Source organism: Talpa europaea (genome assembly GCF_964194135.1).
Source record: "Talpa europaea genome assembly, chromosome: 10".
Lineage (NCBI taxonomy): Eukaryota > Metazoa > Chordata > Mammalia > Eulipotyphla > Talpidae > Talpa > Talpa europaea.
Window position 1 is genome coordinate 41,552,981 of NC_140077.1, and position 21,146 is coordinate 41,574,126.

General features: G+C 37.0%; 1 protein-coding gene across 4 annotated transcripts in view; it reads left to right on the top strand.

The window, feature by feature from the left end:
- Positions 1-832: 832 nt before the first annotated feature.
- Positions 833-21,146, top strand: part of MICU1 (mitochondrial calcium uptake 1) — a gene marked incomplete at its 5' end in the record, with an annotated part of 98,174 nt that continues 77,860 nt past the window's right edge. For all 4 annotated transcript variants that reach the window (XM_084245376.1, XM_084245375.1, XM_084245378.1 and 1 more), the window contains 3 exons: positions 833-993; positions 4,466-4,640; positions 8,496-8,658. In XM_084245376.1, coding sequence (XP_084101502.1) covers positions 833-993; positions 4,466-4,640; positions 8,496-8,658 — 499 coding nt within the window. The remainder of the gene's footprint in view (positions 994-4,465; positions 4,641-8,495; positions 8,659-21,146) is intronic.

Genomic DNA, 21,146 nt, shown 5'->3' on the forward strand with positions numbered 1-21,146 from the left:
AACTACTTCTTAAAAGCACTTCTTGAAACTGGTCAACATTACATTAGTCAGAGCAAGGCATATGAGAAAACAGACCAAAGAAGAAAAGAGTGGGAAAGTAGTAGTTGCCTGTTGACTAGGAGATGTGACAGTGGATATTTATTGAACAGTAACGTGACCTAATATAGATGTTTGTGATATAAAATAAAAATTAAAGGAATAGTTGAATTATAAATCTTAAGTCAAGGAATCTGATGAGAAGGAAGGCTTCCAATGACCTTGTTGTAAGAACGACTTCATTAAAACTTGTTACCTTAACAAAAGCAGTATCAGTATTACAAGGTAGGGGACAGCAAAGTGTCCTAGTTTGAAAATGGATTTTGAAGTCAGTCCTATCTCAGTGCAGATTCTTTTGTTGCATATTCTTGGGTATGTCACTGTATTTCCATTTTAGCAAATCTGAAAAGGGGTGGCCCTTTTACAGATTTATTCCTTTCTTGGTGCCCTAGATACCTTGTTTGTTCTCTGTATCTGCTTTCTCTTTACCCTCTAGTATTTAATCCCCTGTTGTAATTAATACTTTATATTAAACTTTCCTTGTTCAAATTGCTGTGTGGTTGTTTGTCTTCTTTGTACCTTGACTGATAGATCAGATTTTTAAGCAGTACTTTGCTCACATGTTTTCTTTGAGGATTAAATGGGATAACATATATACAAAGTGTTTAGAATACTGTCTGCCATTGATCAATACTCAGTGTTGGTGATATTGATACTATTAAACATCATTACTACCACCGACATCATTGTCCCTACCATTAACATTAAGAGTAACTTTTCTACTTTTGCCCACAGGATGTTTCGTCTTAAGTCACTTGCTGCATTGGCTGAATTGGCTGTGTACTCTCGATGGTACCATGCAGGATCACAGCCTCCGCAGACCAGGCGACGACTAATGGTAGTGGCTTTCCTGGGAGCATCTGCAGTAACTGCAAGCACTGGTCTTTTGTGGAAGAGGTGTGTTATCTGAGCATTTTGTTCTTGCATGTACTTTTGTTTTTCCAGTTGTGCCTGTTATCTGAAAACAGTTGACTGCTGACTTAACTTTGTATCAAAATTTCTCTCTTTTAATATTTTCATAAGAGTTTATTATAAACTGGTTTCACAGGCCAGAAGGACTAAAAGGACAGCCTTCTGGGAAATAGGCAGGGAGCTGAGCAGCTCCAAAATGAGTCTAGGACCTTGGTGGGCACATTCCTGAGGGAGAGGGCCCTGTCAGGAAGCAGGACAATCTAGTGAGACGTCTAGAATATTGGCATAACAAACAGGTCTGTGGTAACTTGGCCCAAGGGAATCAGGTCCAAGCTTCTGTGGATCTACTTCCATAACTCTGTGGCCAAGATTCCCTCTCTGGATGCCTCAATTCTATGGTCAGCTTTTAAGGACCGATTTTTAAGTTAAACTTTGATTTCTCTGTATTCCACATATAGCTGACAATATCAGTATTTGTCTTTCTCCTTCTGATTTGTTTCACTTTGTATAACCCCTTTCAGAATCCATCCATGTTGCCTCAAATAGCATGAGTTTATCTTCTTTGATCTCTGAGTAGTATTCCATTGTGTAATATACCACAGTATTCCATTATGTAATATACCACATATTCTTCATCCACTCATCTGTTTTTGAGTACTTAGGTTGTTTATATAGCTTGGCTTTTGTAAATAGTGCTGCAATAAATATGGGACTGCAAGCTTCCTTTTGAATTAGTGTTTCTGTATTCTCCTACTGGATACCTGGGAGTGGAATTACTGGGTTGTTTGGAAGATCCATTTTTTAGTCTTTTGAGAAATCTCCATACTTTTACCATAGAGGCTGAACCAGTCTACATTTCTACCCTCTTGGCGAGGGAGAGATCCTATACTTATAGAATACTAACAGCAATGGAAACTAGTGGTACTTCAATAAAATTAAAAAACAAAAACAAAAGAACCTTGCAGATGATCAAATAGCTAGAAATATAAAAAATGAAAAAAAGTTAGATGTATATTCAATACATGAATGTATGTATGTGTGTAGTTAATAGTCTATTTTCATCATTTACAAAGTATATAGAAATCTATTATAAAAAGTTAAAATTTATCAAAAGTTATACATGCAAATATAGACCATACATAGCACCTTTCACAGTCTAGAGAAACAGAAACAAATGTAAAGATGCAGTATTAAATCATAACTGCATAAAATTAATTGCAGTGTATACTGTACTATTGTAATAATTTCATAGCCACCTCCTTTTGCTATTGTGGTGAGCTCAAGTGTTGCTGGTTCACTCAAAATGCTATGTGATGTTATGTGCAGATTTTCTATTGTGCAAGGGGGTTAGTGCCCCTAATCCCATGTTGTTCTTGGCTCAACTGTATTACGCTTCAAGGATCTGTCCATTTCCCCACTGAAAATTTTTAATAATGGTGTAGGATGGCAGTAGTAGTTTTAGAAGTTTCTGAAGCTTCAAAATTTGTGACCATATGAAATTAACTAATGAATCTTAAATTCCTTTGTGTCATGTGATAATTTTTCACTTGTTATTTAAACTTACCTTGGAGGAAGAGAAAGAGTAGTGAACCATGATCTCATTTCTTAAAATGAGTAGATATTATTTTTCTGACTCTTGACACTGCTGTTTTTTAAATTTTCAACATGGTTAATCCTGTTGTAAAAAAAGCTGCTATCATTATATTTGGCTCCCTCAAAATGGCTATATATTTTTTCTTGTTTTATATATCACTTGTACTGAACAATATATGTAAAAGAAAGTAGACCCAATAATTACCATAAATGTTTATATGATTGTTAATTACCCCCAGAGCAAAATATGGAACATTTCCATCATCTCACAAAGGCCCTTCATACCTATTACCAGTTAGTCACAAACCACTATTTCAGGCAACCTCTCTGAGTTTTACTGTTTTTTATTCACCATACCAGTAATATAATACAATATTTATCCTTCTGTGTCAGCTTATATTATTTAGCATAATGTCCTCTAGGTTCATCCATGTTATTGCAATTGGCAGGATTTCTTTCTTTTTTAAGGCTGAATACTACATACACATATGCATAATACATACACATACACATATGTGTATACATGTGAGTGTGTGTACTACTTTATTATTCCACTGACAGTCATTAAGGTTACTTCTGTGTCTGGGCTATTGTAAATGTTTTGCATAAACAGAGTGCAGATATGTCTTCAAGATCCTAATTTCAGTTCTTTTGGATTTATACCTAGAAGTGGGATTGTTGAGTTATGATATTTCATTTTTAGCTATTTGAAAATCTTCCATACTGTTTTCCATCATGACTGTACCAATTTACATTCCCCCCTACAGAAGACCAGGGATCCCTTTACTCCATCATCTAGATTTGTTATCTTTTCCTTTTTTTTTTTTTTTCCATGAAAATCATTCTACTAGGTGTGGGGTAATATTGACATTTTGGTTTGCACGTCCCTGGTGATTATTGATGTTTGACACCTTTTTTAATACCTGTTGACCACTTATATATCTTTATTGGAGAAATGTCTATTCAATTCTTTTGCCCATTTTTAAGTCAGATTATTTGTTTTTTGCTAATGGGTTATAGGAGTTTCTCTTATATTTTTGAATATTACCTCTTTATTAAACATATGGTTTATAGTTTTTCCCATTCCATAGATTTTCTTCTCATTTTATTGATTGTTGCCTTTGCCCTGCTGAAGCTTTTTAGTTTGACGTAATCTTGCTTTTCCTTTTTGCTCCTGTTGCTTGCGTTTTTGGTGTCATATTCTTTATTTTTAATGCTGAATATTATTCTAGTGAGTGTAAATAACACATTTTCTTTATCCACTCATCTGTCAGTGAACACTTGGATTACTTCCTTGTTTCGCTATTGTGAACAATGCTGCTATTAATAAAAGTGCGAACATTTCTTTGAGACTTTGATTTCAGTTCTTCTGGACATATAACCAAAAGGGATTTCTGTTTCACAATACAGTTCTATTTTTAATTTTTTTTTAAAGATTTATTTATTTATTTATATAAGCACTGGGTACACTCAGAAGCGCAGGAGGGTGAGAGAATTCACCAGAGCCAGAGCAGGGAACAGAACAGACAGACTGACAAAGAAATACACTGCTGAGGGGAGCAGCGGGCACAGCAGGAGAGGTCTGTGCGCCATGTGGGACCCTCGCCGGCCGGCCAGGGATCGAACCAGCGCTGCAGAGGCCACAGGCAGCTTTGCAGCCCAGCGCTCAACCACTGCACCACTGGCGAGGCCCTCTATTTTTAATTTTTTGAAGAACTTCTTCAAATTTCATTACCTTTGCGCCTGCTAAACTGTATCTGAAAATATTTGGTTAATATGATGAATCTTCTTGATAAATATAGATTTATTTTTTGTTTTTGTTTTTTGTGATTTTTTTTTTTTTTTTTTTTTTTGGTATATCCAGGGCCTATGCAGAAGCTCCACCATCGGTAAACAACCTAAAGACTGAACTTGGTGATAGAGGAAAGAAAAAAGATGAAGGGGAAGTTTGTGACCAAGAAAAAAAGGCTGAAGGTCTTTGTGTTGAGTCTTATCCAGAAGAGAAAAAGAAGAAACGTTCTGGATTTAGAGACAGAAAAGTAAGGAACACGTTGTTATAAAATAATCAAATCTATACTTTAATCCTAAAGTAAAACAATGCAGTTGAGTCTCTTTTTGTATTTCATGTATTTCAAATGGTTCCCATTCTCTTTGATGTTATTTATATCTTTGCCATCTTCCATCATGTTCTAAGGCAAATGTACTTCTGGAATATGAAGTTAATGTGGATATGAGAAGAATCTAGGATTGGTAACCAGGATTAGCATGTTTTGTCTTCATTCTTTTAATTCAGCTACCTAAGGTGATTCTTGCTTTCCAGATCTTTTAGATGTTAAAAATTATATGTTAGATCGAATCATTGTATTACTGGTTCATGATACCAATTATAAAGATAGAATAAAGTCTCTTTAGAAATACAGAAATATTTTCAGAAACAATCAGTTTTGAAGACAGCATAAACTTCAAATGACTGTCAACATTTTGTGTCTTTAACACAACCTGCTGTTATGTAGCTCTACCTCAAAAAAGTTTTAGTTCAATTACTATAATGCCTATGATATTGGATATTTGAATTAAGCAGACATGAGTGATAGAAAAATCAAAAGGTTAAAATTCAGGGAATTGCTCTCACTGGCTAAAATATAGCTTAATCAATGCAACAAATAGTTTAAGTTAATGCTATATATTGTGTGTGGGGTACACATTTGCAGGATAATTACCTTTGAGGAAACTTGGATCTTCTGTTTATTCAATTGGATGAAGTTATTAAATATATCCTCTTAATTACCCAATCCATTTCTCATTGAGGTGAATTTAAACAAAAGTTATGGATCATACTATCAGCTACCCCAGTGTTTTCATCAAGATATATTTATTCTTTTACCCTGAGTGAATTTGAAGAGCACATTTGCTTTGCTTTTGCCACTTTCATTTATAGTCGTTTCCCATTTTATAAAGTAGATCTAAAATAATCCAGTTTATTTTTGAACTTTGCATTTTCTACTCTAGCTTTTTGTACAGCATATGTTCATATCATATTTTACAGAAAAAAATTAAGGTATTAGTGTAATTTACCAAGTTAGTAACCTCCATAGCTCTAGTAACTTTTCAATCTATGTGTGAAATAATTTTTATTTCTTTCTGTGCATTTCTAAACTGCTTCAGTGTCTACATGCTAAACATCTTCACTTTTCATCTATGCTTTTGCTTTTGTTCTATTATGTTCTCTTGATTTTTATGTAATATTTCAAATACTCAGAGAAAAATTACGTATCACCATACTAAACATTGATGTACCACCATTCATTTTTGTCGTTTTAACATTTTTCTGTTTGTTTCTTTAAGAAAAAAGAAATGAAATGAATATAAAAGCATATTGCTCTATGTTCCTACCAATTCCATTTACTCTCTTACTCTTCAGAAGTAGACTGACTCATGAATTTACTATTCATCACTCCCTTACATGGCCTGGTTGTTTTATGTGTTTTATTTTAATTAAGAAAAAAAACCCTTTTAAAAAGAGTACAATCATATCACCTAGTTCATGTCATTTTTTTTTTTTTAAAGATTTATTTATTTATTTATATAAGCACTGGGTACAGTCAGAAGCGCAGGAAGATGAGAGAACTCACCGGAGCCAGAGAAGAGAGCAGAGCAGGCAGACGGACGAGATACACTGCTGAGGGGAGCAGCGGGCGGCAGAGAGGTCTGCGTGCCATGTGGGACCCTCCCCCAGGAGGCCGGGGATCAAACCTGTACTGCAGAGGCTGCGGGCAGCTTCACAACCCGGCGCTCAACCGCTGCGCCACCGGGGGAGGCCCTCATGTCATATTTTTATTGTTAGCTTGTGATTGCTTCTTTCATTTTATTGTTTATTGATTTTAAAATTTATTTTTATTTTTTATTTTATTATCACCTCTAAAACTTTTAAGTCTTCAGTTCTGAAAAATTCTCACACATTGCTTCACTATCATTTCTTTTCTTTTGGAACTTCTGTTAAATGTAGTTTGGATACTCACAAACTATCGTAGGTATCTTTTAACTACTCTCATATACTTTGTTCATTACTTCAACCTCTTCTCTCTCAGGGTTTCTCATTTCTTTTTCTTCCATTCTTTTTTCCTTTGTGGTAAAATGCATATAGCATAAAAGGTAACTCCTTGCCATTGTTAAGTGTACACTTCAGCAGTATTAAGTATATTCATAATATTATGCAGTTATCACCATCATCTCTGTAATTCTCTCATATTTTAAATCCTAATGTCTATACTCATTAAACATAATTTCCTATTATCCCCTTCCTCCCATCCCTGGCAACCACAATTCTACTTTTTGTTTCTATGATTTTGAATACTCTCAATAACTAATACAAGTGAAATCATACAGTATTTGTATTTATGTGACCCTTTTGTTGCACCTAAATATAAATAAGGCTTATTAAATTGTAACATGTCAGAATTTCCTTCCTTTTAAGGGCTGAATAATATTCAGTTGCATGTGTATCCTACATTTTGTTCATCCATCCATCTGGTGATGGATGCTTGGATTGCTTCCACATTTTAACTATTGTGAATAAAGCTGCTATGAACATAGGTATAAAAATATCTCTTCTAGACCTAACTTTCCATTCTTTTGGTTATGTCCCAGAAGTGAAATTGCTGGATCATGTATTAATTCTATTTTTAGTTATTTGAGAAACCCCCATACTGTTTTCCATAGTGACTATACCAATTTACATTCCCACTAACAGTGCACAGAGTTCTCTTTTCTCTACATATTGCCTACAGTAATTACCTCTTGTCTCTTATGAAAGCTATTTTAACAGACGGAAGTGGTTTCTCATCATGGTTTGATTTGCTTTGCCCTGATGATTACTGATATTGAGTACTATTTCATGTCCTTGTTGACCATTTCTATGATCCTATTGCAAAAATGTCTTACTTCATATGCTCTGTCCATTTTTGCATTGCATTGTTTTTTGTTGTTGTTGAATCACATGAGTTCTTTATATATTTAAATTTTAACCTCTTGCAAACATTTTCCCCCATTCCATAGATTGCCTTTTCATTTTGTTGATGGTTTCCCTTGACATGCAGAACTTTTTTAATTTCATGTAATCTTGGTTGTTTATTTTTGCTTTTCTTTTCTTTGTTTCCGGTGTCAGTGCCCAAAAGTAAAGACTTATTGTCAAGATAATTGTTAAGGAGCTGCCATTCCATAATTTTTTATAGAAGTTTTATGGTTTCAGGTCTTACATTCAAGTCTTCAATTTTGAGTTGACTTTTTTGCATAAGGTATAAGATATGTTTCCAGTTTCATTCTTTTGTCCCTGGATATTCAATTTTCCTAGCACCATTTATTGAATAGAATATCCTTTTAGCAATGTGTATTCTTTGCTCCTTTGTTGTGATTTAAATGGCCATATATGTGTGAGTTTATTTCTGGTGTCTTTTCTGTCCATTTCCATTTTTGTTGTTCCTATTATAGTAGTAAGGGAGAAAGGGGAGAAAAATCATAATTTTTGTCTTTTTTTTTTAACTTTTACTGGAGATCCATGAAATTTACTAAGAAATCTCTTTTTACTTGATTTTCAGATATTTTCTTTTGGTATTTAAGAACCTATAGACTACCATATTATATATGGCAATATACCCCATTGCTGAAATCATTTTAATTCTCATATAACAATTTTCAGTTTTGCTAGTTTTCAATGATATAAGAAATGGAAAATTCTTTGAAAAACTCTAAGCAAAAGTTACATGAGTATGTTCTACTGAAATGTGAATAGTTCCGAAATAGAAATATGAAATAATCTACTGAAATATGAAAAAATAAGAAGATACATGATAATGTGTATTTCACAATATAGTAACATTCTGAATTTCTAACTTTAGGTGATGGAATATGAGAATAGGATTCGAGCATATTCCACGCCAGACAAAATCTTCCGGTATTTTGCCACCTTGAAAGTAATCAGTGAGCCTGGTGAATCTGAAGTGTTTATGACTCCACAAGATTTTGTGCGATCCATAACGCCCAATGAAAAACAACCAGAACGTAAGTAGCTAAAGAGAAAAATGAGATTGTGGTATTTATTTTGTTATATTCCACTTTGTTTCTTTCTATGTATTGCCTACACTTTATAGATACATGCAATAAGTATAGTGGAGCCTACAATCTAATGTGGCAATGCTTAACCAGGGAAAAAAGTTGAGGTTGTACCTCTCCAGTTGAAATCCATTTCCTATAATGAGAATTTTTCTGAAAGCAATGTATTACACTTGTAAGTGCTATTTCAAGCTACTTTTTACTGAGGGAGACAGTGACAGTAACAGGTAATTTCAGGCAGTTTGTTAAAGAACAGAAAATGCTGTGGCAATATAAATAAGGAGGACGCTTAGCTCTATCTGGAAATTTAGAGAATACTTTCTAGAGAATGCATCTAAATTTGAATAACATTAGATAAACAAAGAATAGTGGAAAGGCTATTTCATGTAGAGGCAACTACCTGACTAATGAGATGTAAAGAAAGAAAGAAAGTGGTTTACTATTATAAGGTAAATGTAGCTATATTAACAGTTATAAAAGAGATATACGTATATGTATGTATATTAAAGACATCATGGGGGCCTCCCTGGTGGCACAAGGGGTTAAGACGCAATCTATGAAGCTATCCACAGCCTCTGCAGCACAAGTTTGATCCCCGGCCAGGGAGCTACCCACATGGCGCAGCAGACCTCTCCTGACTCGCCCGCTGCTCCCCTCAGCAGTGTATTTCAGTCAATCTGCCTGGTCTGTTCCCCACTCTGTTCCTGGTGAATCCTTTCACCCCCCACAACTCTGGCCTGTACCCCAGTTCTTGTATGCATAAATAAATTAATCTTAAAAAAAAAAGACATCATGGGAAAATTGATGGCATACAGAGCTCTAAAAACCAATACTTCCATAGATTCAACAGTTAATCTGCCAAAACCAAACACAATCAACTTTGTCAGAACTCTGGAAAGTAATTGAAAAAAAAAAAAAAAACACACAGAAACATATAGCAATCAGGGACGTGCTTAATGAAGAAAGAGTCTGCTAAATTTTGATAGGAAATTGTTGTGGTCTGCCTACCATGCCCTATTTCCCAGTGTAGTAGCAGCCATGGAGAAAGCAGCCCATGTTGCCAGTGTGGCTTACTGGTGATGGGATGTTTGGCTGGACTTCAGGAGGAGAGAACAGTACAAACTTTGTTCTTCAAAACCTGACTCTTCTGGCAGTTCCTGGGGGTTCCAGCTCTAAGTTTTCCTTTTGTTTGACCCATCTCAAGCTGGAGTGACTTCTCAGGTGTCATCTACTTAAGAAATTTGCAGACATATATGAGCAATATATGTCCAAGAGAAGGCAGCAGATGGGACAAGCAGCAAAATGAAAAGCCAAGGATAAAGGAGAATGAAGAAGAATTTCAAGGAATAAAAGCTTTGAAAGGGCACTGAATATACCTGGGAATCAGAGTACTATGTGCAGAGCCAGACGCATGCTTGGAAAAGACTTGAGTAGACTTTTATCTCTTGTTGATCTTTGTGCTCTAAGCAAGAATGAGGTGAAAATTACAGTGGTCTAACTAAATATCAAAGGAGAACCCTAGCTCAGAGCCAGTCTGCAGGGCCTAGGAGTATTGGGGTGTTTTTTGTTTTGTTCTTTCATCCTTTTTCACGCTTGCATTTAAGGAAATCACTTGTTGAATGCTTAGATAATAGAACAGAAACTACAATGACAACAAATGACAAGGAGTACAGTCTCTGCAAAAATAGTTTGAATGATCACTAAGTGAAGTTATGACTATAGTCCTCAATAAGTTATAACACCAAATCCTGGGCAGCACTCCTGAGAATATGATTTCTAGAATTATTATAATATCTTTATTACTGAATGTTCATTTTCAATAAGAAATTGCATACCATATCAATAATTAGGAATGTATCACAAGATAAAGAAAGGTACCTATTTACTGCAACTAGGGCAGGAGCCTATAGTACAAATCTTGGAGTTGTTTTCCCATGTTTGGTAAATCTGGGGAAAGGAGAGTTGACTAACATGGACGTACACCCTTAATTGAGGGATGATACATTTGGAGGAACTGGATGGTCCCAGTTGGGCCAGGTCCCCAGTGAAGAAGACAGGATACAAAACTATGCTTCCCCTTTGCCAGCTCCTTGGAACTTGGAGCAGATCCTGAAAAGCAGCACCAACAGTGCAGCCTACATTCAGTAGAAATAAGGGTCTGGAAACCCAAAGAGGAGGGTTGTCAGCATCATCATAAACATGAATCACCCTCATATATAATTTCATCACTGACTCAAGCCTCTCTAGGCCCTTCCCTGCCCCTGAATTCAGCAGCTGCAGATCAGTTCTCCCTGACTGAACCATCAAGCCAGGAAAAGCTTTATTTATTTATTTTTTAAAAGATTTATTTATTTATTTATTTATTTATGCAAGCACTGGGTACAGAAACACGGGAGGGTGAGAGAATTCACCAGAGCCAGAGCAGAGAGCAGAGCAGGCAGAAGGACTGAAGTACACTGCTGAGGGGAGCAGCGGGCAGCAGGAAAGGTCTGCACGCCATGTGGGACCCTCACCTGGTGGCCGGGGATCGAACCGGCGCTGCTGAGGCAGTGGGCAGCTTTGCAGCCCAGCGCTCAACCGCTGCGCCACCAGGGAGGCCCATGCCAGGAAAAGCTTTAAAAAAAACCACATACACGGTGCCATCTATTGGAAAAGTGGAAGTTCTGCACCTTTAGGACACTGGAAAAAAACAGTAAATGGAAAGCTACAAAATGGGCAGACAGAAAAACACAACATATGGCACCTTTAGTCTTCAAGAGAAGACTGTTCTGTCTTCACACAGAACAAATCTCCAGATTCCTATCACAAAGACACAGAACATCTTTCTTCCTATCACATACAGAGTTCTAAATTGCCATAATAAAGAAATTCAAAGAAATGGAAGAAAACACAAAAAAGCTAATAAAAGATATGCAAGAAAACTCAGAAAATCAAATGTATTTCCTAGAAATAAAGTTATTTCCTAAGAAATAAAGTTGATGAGAGAAAATTAAAGGTTCAAATAAGCAAATAACAAGCAACTATAAATCAGAGACATTCTGTGGGAGAGGGAGAAGGATCAGAACAGGAGAGGGAAGAGTACAGGGGACTATGGCGATGGTGCATGGGTGAATTGGTAGTGGGAATTCTATGGAGACTAAACCTGAGAGGAGAAAGCAAACATTGTACAAAAATGAACAATGTTGTGATATATATAAAAATTAATTATAAATAAATTATAAATAAGTTATATTTTTAAATAGAATAAAGTCTTTATAAAAAACATAAGAAAATAACAGGTGCAGTACATGAAAAGATCAATGGAATTTTAAAAACTCTGGAGTGTGCCGTGGAAGTAGAATGAACCAAATGGAAGATAGAAACAATGACCCTGAAGATGGTAACGTGAAAGAATCAGGTGAATTAGAAAGATTAAACGAGGGGGAAAATGAAAAACAGAGTTATCCTACTCCAGGAAGAAAGTCAATGTAAGAATTAATGGATATTGTAGAAGGGGAAGAGAAAAAGAAGGGAACAGAGAACTTATTCAAAGAAATAAGAGGAAAGCTTATTCAAAGAAATAGAGGAAAGCTTCCCCAAACCTGGGGGTGGAATTAAATATACAAGTCCATGAGGCTAAAAAAATACCTGGTCATCTAATATAAAGACACCTACACCAAGACATATAGACATGAAATTTCCAGAATTCAAAACAAAGAATATTGAAGCAGGCTAGGGGCAAGAAGATAACCTATAGGAAACCCTATGAGGCCTATTTCTGACTTCTCTGAGGAAACACTTTGGGCTGGTGAGGATTCGGAGAACAAGGAACCTTCTTACACTATTATTGGAAATGTAGACTGGTTCAACTCCCTGGGAAAACGGTATGAGGTTTCTCAAAAGATTAAAACTGAAAAGCCATACATGGACCTCCCTGGTGGCACAGATGGTTGAGCGCAGCGCTGTGAAGCTGTCCGCAGCCTCTGCAGTGCCAGTTCGATCCCCGCCAGCTTAGGAGCAACCCACATGGTGGGCAGACCCTCCTGTCTTGCCCGCTGCTCCCCTCAGCAGTGTACTTTGGTCAGTCTGCCTGTTCTATTCTCCGCTCTGTCTCTGGTGAATCCTCTCACCCTCCTGCGCATCTGGCCTGTACCCCAGCTCTTGTATAAATTAAAAAAAAACCAAACTGATATGCCATACCACTCAGCACTTCCACTCCTAGGTAGCTACCCAAAGAATGCAAAAACACTAATTTGAAGGGTAACATGCATTCCCACATTCATTGCAGCAATACTTCAATGGCCAGCATATGGAAATAATCTCAATGCCCAAATACAGAAGTGGATCAGGAAGATGTGGAGTGTGTACATATACACACACACAATGGAATACTAAACTATCAAAACAGATAAACACTTGCCATTTGCTGCAGCATGGATGGTTGGAGGTGTTTGTGCTAAGCAAAATTAATCAGAGGGAGAAATACAAATACTGGATGGTGAAATATATGTCACTTATATGTGAAATATAGAGAAACCAAAAAAAGGGTCAGATAAAGGCAAACTAAGAACTAACCATAGAAAACTGACTATAGAACTGAGGCTACCAGACAGGCAGCGGGAGGAGAAGGGCAGAAACAATGTAGGGATGCACATGGACTATGCTGGTGTACTGTGGGGTTTTTTTGCTGGTGGATGCAGTGTGGTGACAACAGCTGAAGGGAAAGGTCCTATGCTTTTAAAACATAAACAATTTTGTAAACCAGTGTTACCTCAATTTTAAAAAATCAAAAGAATATTTTGTCACATCTGAAATTCAAATTTCAGTGTCTATAAATACATTCTTATTGGAACTTAAACATCCTCATTTATTATACATTGGCTATGGCAGCTTTCATGCTGCAACAGCATAGTTGAAGAGTTGCAATAGAGACTATATGTGGTCCACATAGCCTAAAATATTTACTAGCTGGCTATTTGCAGAAAAAATTTGCTAAGCGCTTATGAAATAATGAGAAACATATAGATTGGTCTCTGCCCCCGGTTCCTGACAAAGAGCTCTGCAGATAAGGTGCTAGGAGCTATCCAGGATATATCTCAGTGATGACAGAGGCACAAGAAAGCAAGACAATGTGAGAAGTCCTTTCCTTTCTCATCATTTCCCTCTCCTTCCTTTATTTTCAGTCTCTGAAATAGAATCAATTTACATATAGATATTAACTTGGACTGAGAATTTTTTTCCATATATATAGAAAATAATACTAAATACTGTTATAGTCATTGCTCAGTTTTCTCAAATTTTGGCTCTTATCCATATTTATTTATCATCTTTATTTCAAACTATTTTGGAAATGAAACTTAACAGTTATAGCTAAAGCCCCATGCATTTCTCTGAAACCTCATTTCACTTCCTTTCTTTTTAGAGATACTCCCTGTCCTTAACTTAATTGTGTTTATTATTCCTGTTGAAGACTAACATTAATGTATATTCATTGTCTGTAGAGGATGATTATATTTATGCCCTAACATTGACATTGAACCTAGCCATTAAGATCCAACCAATGAGATCTGAGTAGAAATGATATACATTATATTCACGCAAAAGTTTTAAGAGTCAGTTTGTGATTTGCTAAGTTCTTTTTCAATCACCCATGTTCCAGATAGAAACTGCTACCCCATAAGCCTGGCTTCCAAAGTTATGTACCATATGGAGTATAGACAGAGGAAATGTGTGATAGATACGTAGCATGAACATATAAACCTTCATTGTAAGTCACCTATAGTTTAAGGTTATTCCTGCAGTATAACTGACCCTATTCTGGCTGCTACATTTCCCATTTTTTATATGTTAAATATTATGTTTATATTTGTACATATGTGAATGTAAATTATTGATACTGGTAACTTTTTTTTTCACTGCTACATAGTTATGAATTTCATTTGTATGAATATTTATAAACAGGCCAGTATTTAATTCATTATAGTTTATCTATCATCTATTAATGTGTGGTCCTCTGGGCCTTTTGCCCACGCTCAATCACCCCAGCCCACAGGTGGCAGCCTGACTTCGCACCATGTTAGAGTAGGTCTTGGAGTCTGGACTGATGAATAGAGCACAGGGCTGTGTGACCTTTGGTGATGTATTCATGTACTACTTTCAGGAAGAGTGGGAACTCCTTGATGCTAGAGAACTTTGTACTTGTATCTTTGCTGGGACTTATAGTTTCTAGGTTACGTGGAGTTGCTCAAGGCAAAAGAGCCAGAGGGAGCCTGTGGTGCTTGAGAAAATAGATACAGCTCCAGACACAGAAAAGGAAACCCGGAGGAGGTGTGGCCCTGCTTGTTGGCATGGGATGGAGGGTGAGGGTGCACCTTCTGTGCAGGGAGTTTCTATAAGAACATCACAGTTTTGAACCACCAAGACCTTTCTACCCAAAAAGCTCACCCCCCACAATATGTGTGACCCTGCAGGGGTCTGACTCTGCTGGCTGAGCCACAGAGAACGCCGCTGGGGCAGTGCACTTACACTACTATGCGAATCATGTAAGAGAATACAGGTTTAGCATGAACCTGACCACAGCTTGAAGCAGCAGAGAAGAGAGAAGGTCATTGGACGGGAAACAGGCCAGGCCTCATTTGTGAATTGCTCAGCTCCTGTGTGTTAGAGAAATCATGCATTTGTAGGGAAGGTTGGGAAAATTGCTTGGTCAGCTCTGGGCTTGCCTAGCCCCAGGCCTCCCCTTATGTATGGGGTAGTGGGAGGAGGGAGCTACACAGGAGCACTGAGTGTGGAGGACTTTCTGTGCCACCATCACCAGTAGAAGCTTCTGTGTGTCGAATTCCGCTTACATGAGAGCACACCAAAGATCATGAAGCCTTTACTTCTCAGCTGCCCTGGATAGTCGGCTCAGAGGGTCTCCAGGCATTCCTCTTTGAGTGAGCCAGGGAACAGTGAGGGTTATCAGAATACTGACAGGGCATTTGAGTCCACAAGGAGAGTCTCCCTAGTGGTGATGAGCTCTGAACACAATGATGTGGGGATACATGACATTCTGCATTCAAGAGCATCACAGGAGAGTCTCAGTAGAACAGAATTCATAGGTACTAGATAAATCTACCCTGGTATATGCTGGAAGGAAATCTCTAAAGTGATGGAATGGGGGAAGGATTTGGGGAACACTGGTGTGGTGTTTGATACCAGCATATTCATGCTGAAGTGAAACCCTGTGACTACAATTAATGTGAGAAACCCTTTCTCAAAAGAACAGATCTCAGTCAGCATATAAGGATTTAAACGTAGCGAAGTCATATGTGTGCTTCCAGTACAGCAGAAAAATCTGTTTCACCTTGGAGAGAAACCTCCAGAATGCAAAGAATGTAGGAAAGTCTCTTGTGACAGTGCTGCTTTTGTCCAAAATAATATTTCCTGCTTTTGAGAAAATCTTGAGTGCAAAGTCTGTGGATTTTTGTGACAACAGTTTTTTTCTCTCCAAACATAAGAGTTCTCCAAAAGAAAGTCCTAGTGAGGAGAGTGTGGGAAGACTTCATTTACCTTTTTTCCCCTGACATAATAGGATCCACACCAGAGAAAAACCCTTTGAGTGTAAAAGAATATTGGATAGTCTTCTGTGGCAACTCTTTTGTAATCAGTACATTATGAGTCACCTGGGGAAGACACCTTGTGAATAAAATGAATGTAGAAAGGCCTTCAGCCTTAGTTCATCCCTGACCCAGCCTCAAAGTGGTCACATTGGAGAGAAATCCTATGAGTGTGATAGATTTGGGAAAGCCATTTGCAGGTGGACTTACCGCAGTCAACATTAAAGAACTCATACTGGGGAAAGTTGGTTTTTTTTGTTGTTGTTGTTTTAATATAACCTCTGAAGAGAATTTCTTGGCCAGAGGTAATCTCTCACTTGGTCTCTAAGAAATTATACCAAAGGAAAAGCCTATGAATGTCATTGCTGTGAGAAAATCTGAGGCAAATCATCACTGAATGTCAATAAAGACTCTTTGGACATTGATCTTCCTAGGACCTTAATCCATATCTGAGAATTGATGAAGGAGAGAGCACCAGTGGCTCTTGTGCAGTCACAAAAACCTTCAACTGTAACTACCCTGTATATATACACACTGAACAGCAATCTCAGGTAAATTATAAAAACAACAAGACCGTAAAGTAGGAAGAAGAAAAGGACTTAATATAACTAACAAAGAAATGCATTCATGTATTCTTCTAGGTTTTCCTGACAAACCCATGACAATTTGTTATCCGTTATTGTTGTGTGGCAAGGGAGGGTCAGTGTGACAGATGAAAGGTCCTCATCTCCTTCCCTTGATGCTATCAGGAGAGCATGCAAACATTTGTGAGCAGCTCTGCAAATATTTACTGAAATCCTTCTTTGTTTCAAGGAGGGATTATAACCATATGGAGCTTAAGTCTTTGCAATAAATGAGAAACCTTGATTTATGACCCATGTAATACTTAAAAGAGTTAGAATACTAAAAATATTGCCTAAAATTATTTTATACCTAAGGAGATAAGGACACACATATAAATGGGTATATTTTACTCTACCACTATGACATTAGTGTCAACTTTTTATTATTTTTTAATTAAGATAAAATTGACATTACATTGTGAGCATTTAAGACATATGACATAATGATTTGGTACATTTATATTGTAACATGATTGCTGTTGTAGAGTTAGCTAACACATCTATTGAGACACAGGTTTATTATTTATTCTAGTGATGGGAGCAGTTAAGATCTGGGCTCTGAACAAGTTCAAGGTTTTAGTACAGTTTTGTTGTCTATAATCTTTGTATTGTACAGGATTTATTTGTTTACTAGTTGCAAGTGTGCTCTTACACATCTCTTCAGTGCTCCCACCTCTAGGCTTTGGTAACCACTGTTCCTTGTTTTTTCTATTTCTAGGTTTTTTTATTTTTAGATTACACAGACAGACAAATTGGCAAACAGAACTATAAAGTAGAAGTGCCCTATACTATAAAGTAGAAGAGGGATATCATACAGTATTTGACTTTATTTTATCTCATTTAACATAATGTTCCATCCATGGTCCATCCATGGTGTCACAAATGGCAGGAGTTCCTTTTTTCTCATGTCTGAACGTTATTACATCATATGTAATACCATATCTTCTTTAGCCAGTCATCTGTTGATGTACACGTAGATTGTTTCCATCTCTTGGCTATTGTGAACAGTACTATAATAAACATGGGAGTGTATGAAAAAAATAACTATCACTATGTAACAAACAACTGCAGAATGTCCATGGCATAAAACGATAAGCATTATTTCATGCATCCACAGGTCACTTGAGGTGTTGATCTGTTGATCTTAGTTTGCCATACCCTGTATATAGTCTGGTTGGTTGGGATACCAGGGCACTTCTACTTTATAGTTCTGTTTGCCAATTTGTCTGTCTGTTCTATGTTTTTCATCCTTCTTAGACCACTGGTTTATCCAGGATATATCCTCATAGTGATGGCAGAGGTATAAGAAAATAGCCTCCCTCCCAGTCCATTTTAAGGATCTGTTTATGTTGTAACTGCTAGCATCCCGTTGTTCAAAGCAATGGCAAAGCTCATTGGCTAATCCCCAGAACAAGTGATTTTCCACAGGGATCAAGGAAAACAAAGTGAATATTTGAGAACAATAATCTAATATGCCAATGTTTTACTATTTACAACCATACTGTGGTGAGCACTCTTCCAGAAGTCTCCTGATGCATAATTTCAAGAAATTATTTTCAATTGTATTTTTTAAGTGGTCAGTGAATTTTATTTAATTTTAAAAGATTTTTTTATTATTTTATTTTATATAATTCTTACATCATTTTTCATTTTTGCACAATGTATGCATTTTCATTTTGGTTATATATTCCCGTACAATTCCCACCTCCCTTATTTTGACTCTTATCCCCTCTTCTCCTCCCCTCCACCCTAGTAGTGTGTCTCTGATCTATAGTTGCTTGTTGATTGTAATTTTTTCTTTATTATAATTAGTCTTTTTCCTGGTCCCTTATTTAGGTTTTTCTAAATTCCTGCTATGAGTGAGACCATCTGGTATTTTTCTCTATCTTTCTGTCTTATTTCGCTGAGCATGATCCCTTTCAGGTCCATCCATGTTGCTGCAAATTGCTCGAGTTTATCTTTTTTGATTGCTGAGTAATATTCCATCGTGTATATATACCACATCTTCTTGATCCAGTCATCTATTTTTGGGCATTTGTGTTGTTTCCATAGTTTAGCTATTGTAAATAGTTCTGCTATAAACATAGGGGTGCAGGTGCCCTTTTCAGTTAATGTTTCTGTGTCATTTGGGTAAATACCTAGGAGTGGAATTGCTGGATTATATGGAAACTCTATCTTTAGTAGAGCTTTCCATAGTAGTTGGACCATTTTGCACTCCCACCAGCAGTGCAGGAGAGTTCCTTTTTGCTCCACATCCTTGCCAACATTTGTTGTTAACTGAAACTGGACTTGCTGACCCATAGGATACATCCCTTTCAAATTTGCTAGACATTGCCAAATTGATTTCCCATAGTTAAAATTATTTGCATTCTATCCAAGAATGTATGAAAGTTTCCACTCTTTGTTCCTGCCAATATTTGGTATCATCAGCTTAAGTTTTTAGCAGATGGATGGGAATGAATTATTGTATCTTTATGATTTTTGCTTTGCATTCATTAGCAACTATTGAGACTTATTGTCTCTGCTACTTTGACTATTCACATTGCCATTTCTATGAGTTGCCTGTTTATCTGCTGTGTATATTTTTCTGTATTATTTCTTTTTGACTAGTATTTTATATATTCTATATTGAAATGTAATGGAGAGAAATTGTTATTGTCTCCCAATCTGTGATCTGTCTTTAATCTTTGTTTATAGTAATTTTTAATTTACGGAAGTTGCCAGTGTTAATGTTTTATTTTTTTTTAAATAATTTTTTTAAATTTTATTTATTTATACAAGCACTGGGTACAGTCAGAAGCACAGGAGGGTGAGAGGGTTCACCAGAGCCAGAGTGGGGAACAGAACAGGCAGACTGACTGAAATACACTGCTGAGGGGAGCAGCGGGCGGCAGGAGAGGTCTGCGCACCATGTGGGACCCTCGCCTGGCGGCCGGGGATCGAACCGGCACTACAGAGGCTTCGCAGCCCAGTGCTCAACCGCTGCGTCACCAGGGGAGGCCCGCCAGTGTTAATGTTTTAAAATGTATCAGTCTTATCTATGATGATTTGTACTGTTTCTTTTTGACTGCTTTATTGAAGTATAATTAACATAGAATAAATAGGACATATTTAAAGTGTTTGATAAGCTTGATTTACCTGTAACTGCATGTTAATGAAACCACCACCAATCAACATAATGAACATATTCATCACCCCCAAAAGTTTCTTCACACTACTTGTAATGCCTCCTTCCCACTTAGTTCTACCTCCCAAGTCCTAGGCAACCATTGGCCTGCCTACTGTCTTCCATATCCTTTCTGATTTTTCTACTTTCTGTAGCATTTGTTGAAAGAAGGGCATTAATCTCTGACTTTGTGGACTTGTCTATACATCCTTTCAGTTCTGGCAATTTAGCTTCATATATTTTGAAACTCTCTTACTAGGTGCTTATACATTTAAGATTAGTCTGCCTTCTTGATGAATGGAACCCCTTCTTTATTGTTGCTAAAGTATTTTGATCTGAAGTCTACATAGTCTGATGTTTGTTACCACTCTTTCTTTTGATTTAGTTTTCATGATACATCTTTTTCTGTCCTATTAGTTTGAACCTGTCTATGTTATTATATTTAAAATAGGTTCCTTACAAAGCAAAGGAAAAAACAAAACCAAGCCACAATGATCCCTAGATTTTAGATAAGGAGATAGATTTTAAACTGTGTAACCAAATGTGTAGAAACATAAATGTAAAGAATTTCCTCTGGGAACAGCAGTAATCTAATCAGTGTTATAATATGGGCATAATGAGATAAGGGCCTGAACTAACATAAATATATTAAGAACTGAAAGAAAAGAACTAAGGAATTAAGCATGAAAAATTAAGTATAATTGGAAATGATTATTCTAAAAATTCCCACAGTGCCCCCTAATTGTGTGCTCCCTTGGTGTTAATTATCATATACATATGTCTTTCTAACTAAATTGTGACTACTCAATATAGGAGATATAGGGCCTCCCTGGTGGCGCAGCAGTTGAGTGCTGGGTTGCGAAGCTGCCTGCAGCCTCTGCAGCGCCAATTCGATCCCAGCTGCTCCCCGGCCACTGGAGGAGGGTCCCACATGGCACGCAGCCCTTTCCTGCCGCCCGCTGCTCCCCTCAGCAGTGTACTTCGGTCCTTCTGCCTGCTCTGCTCCCCGCTCTGGCTCTGGTGAATTCTCTCACCCTCCCATGCTTCTGTCTGTACCCAGTGCTTGTATAA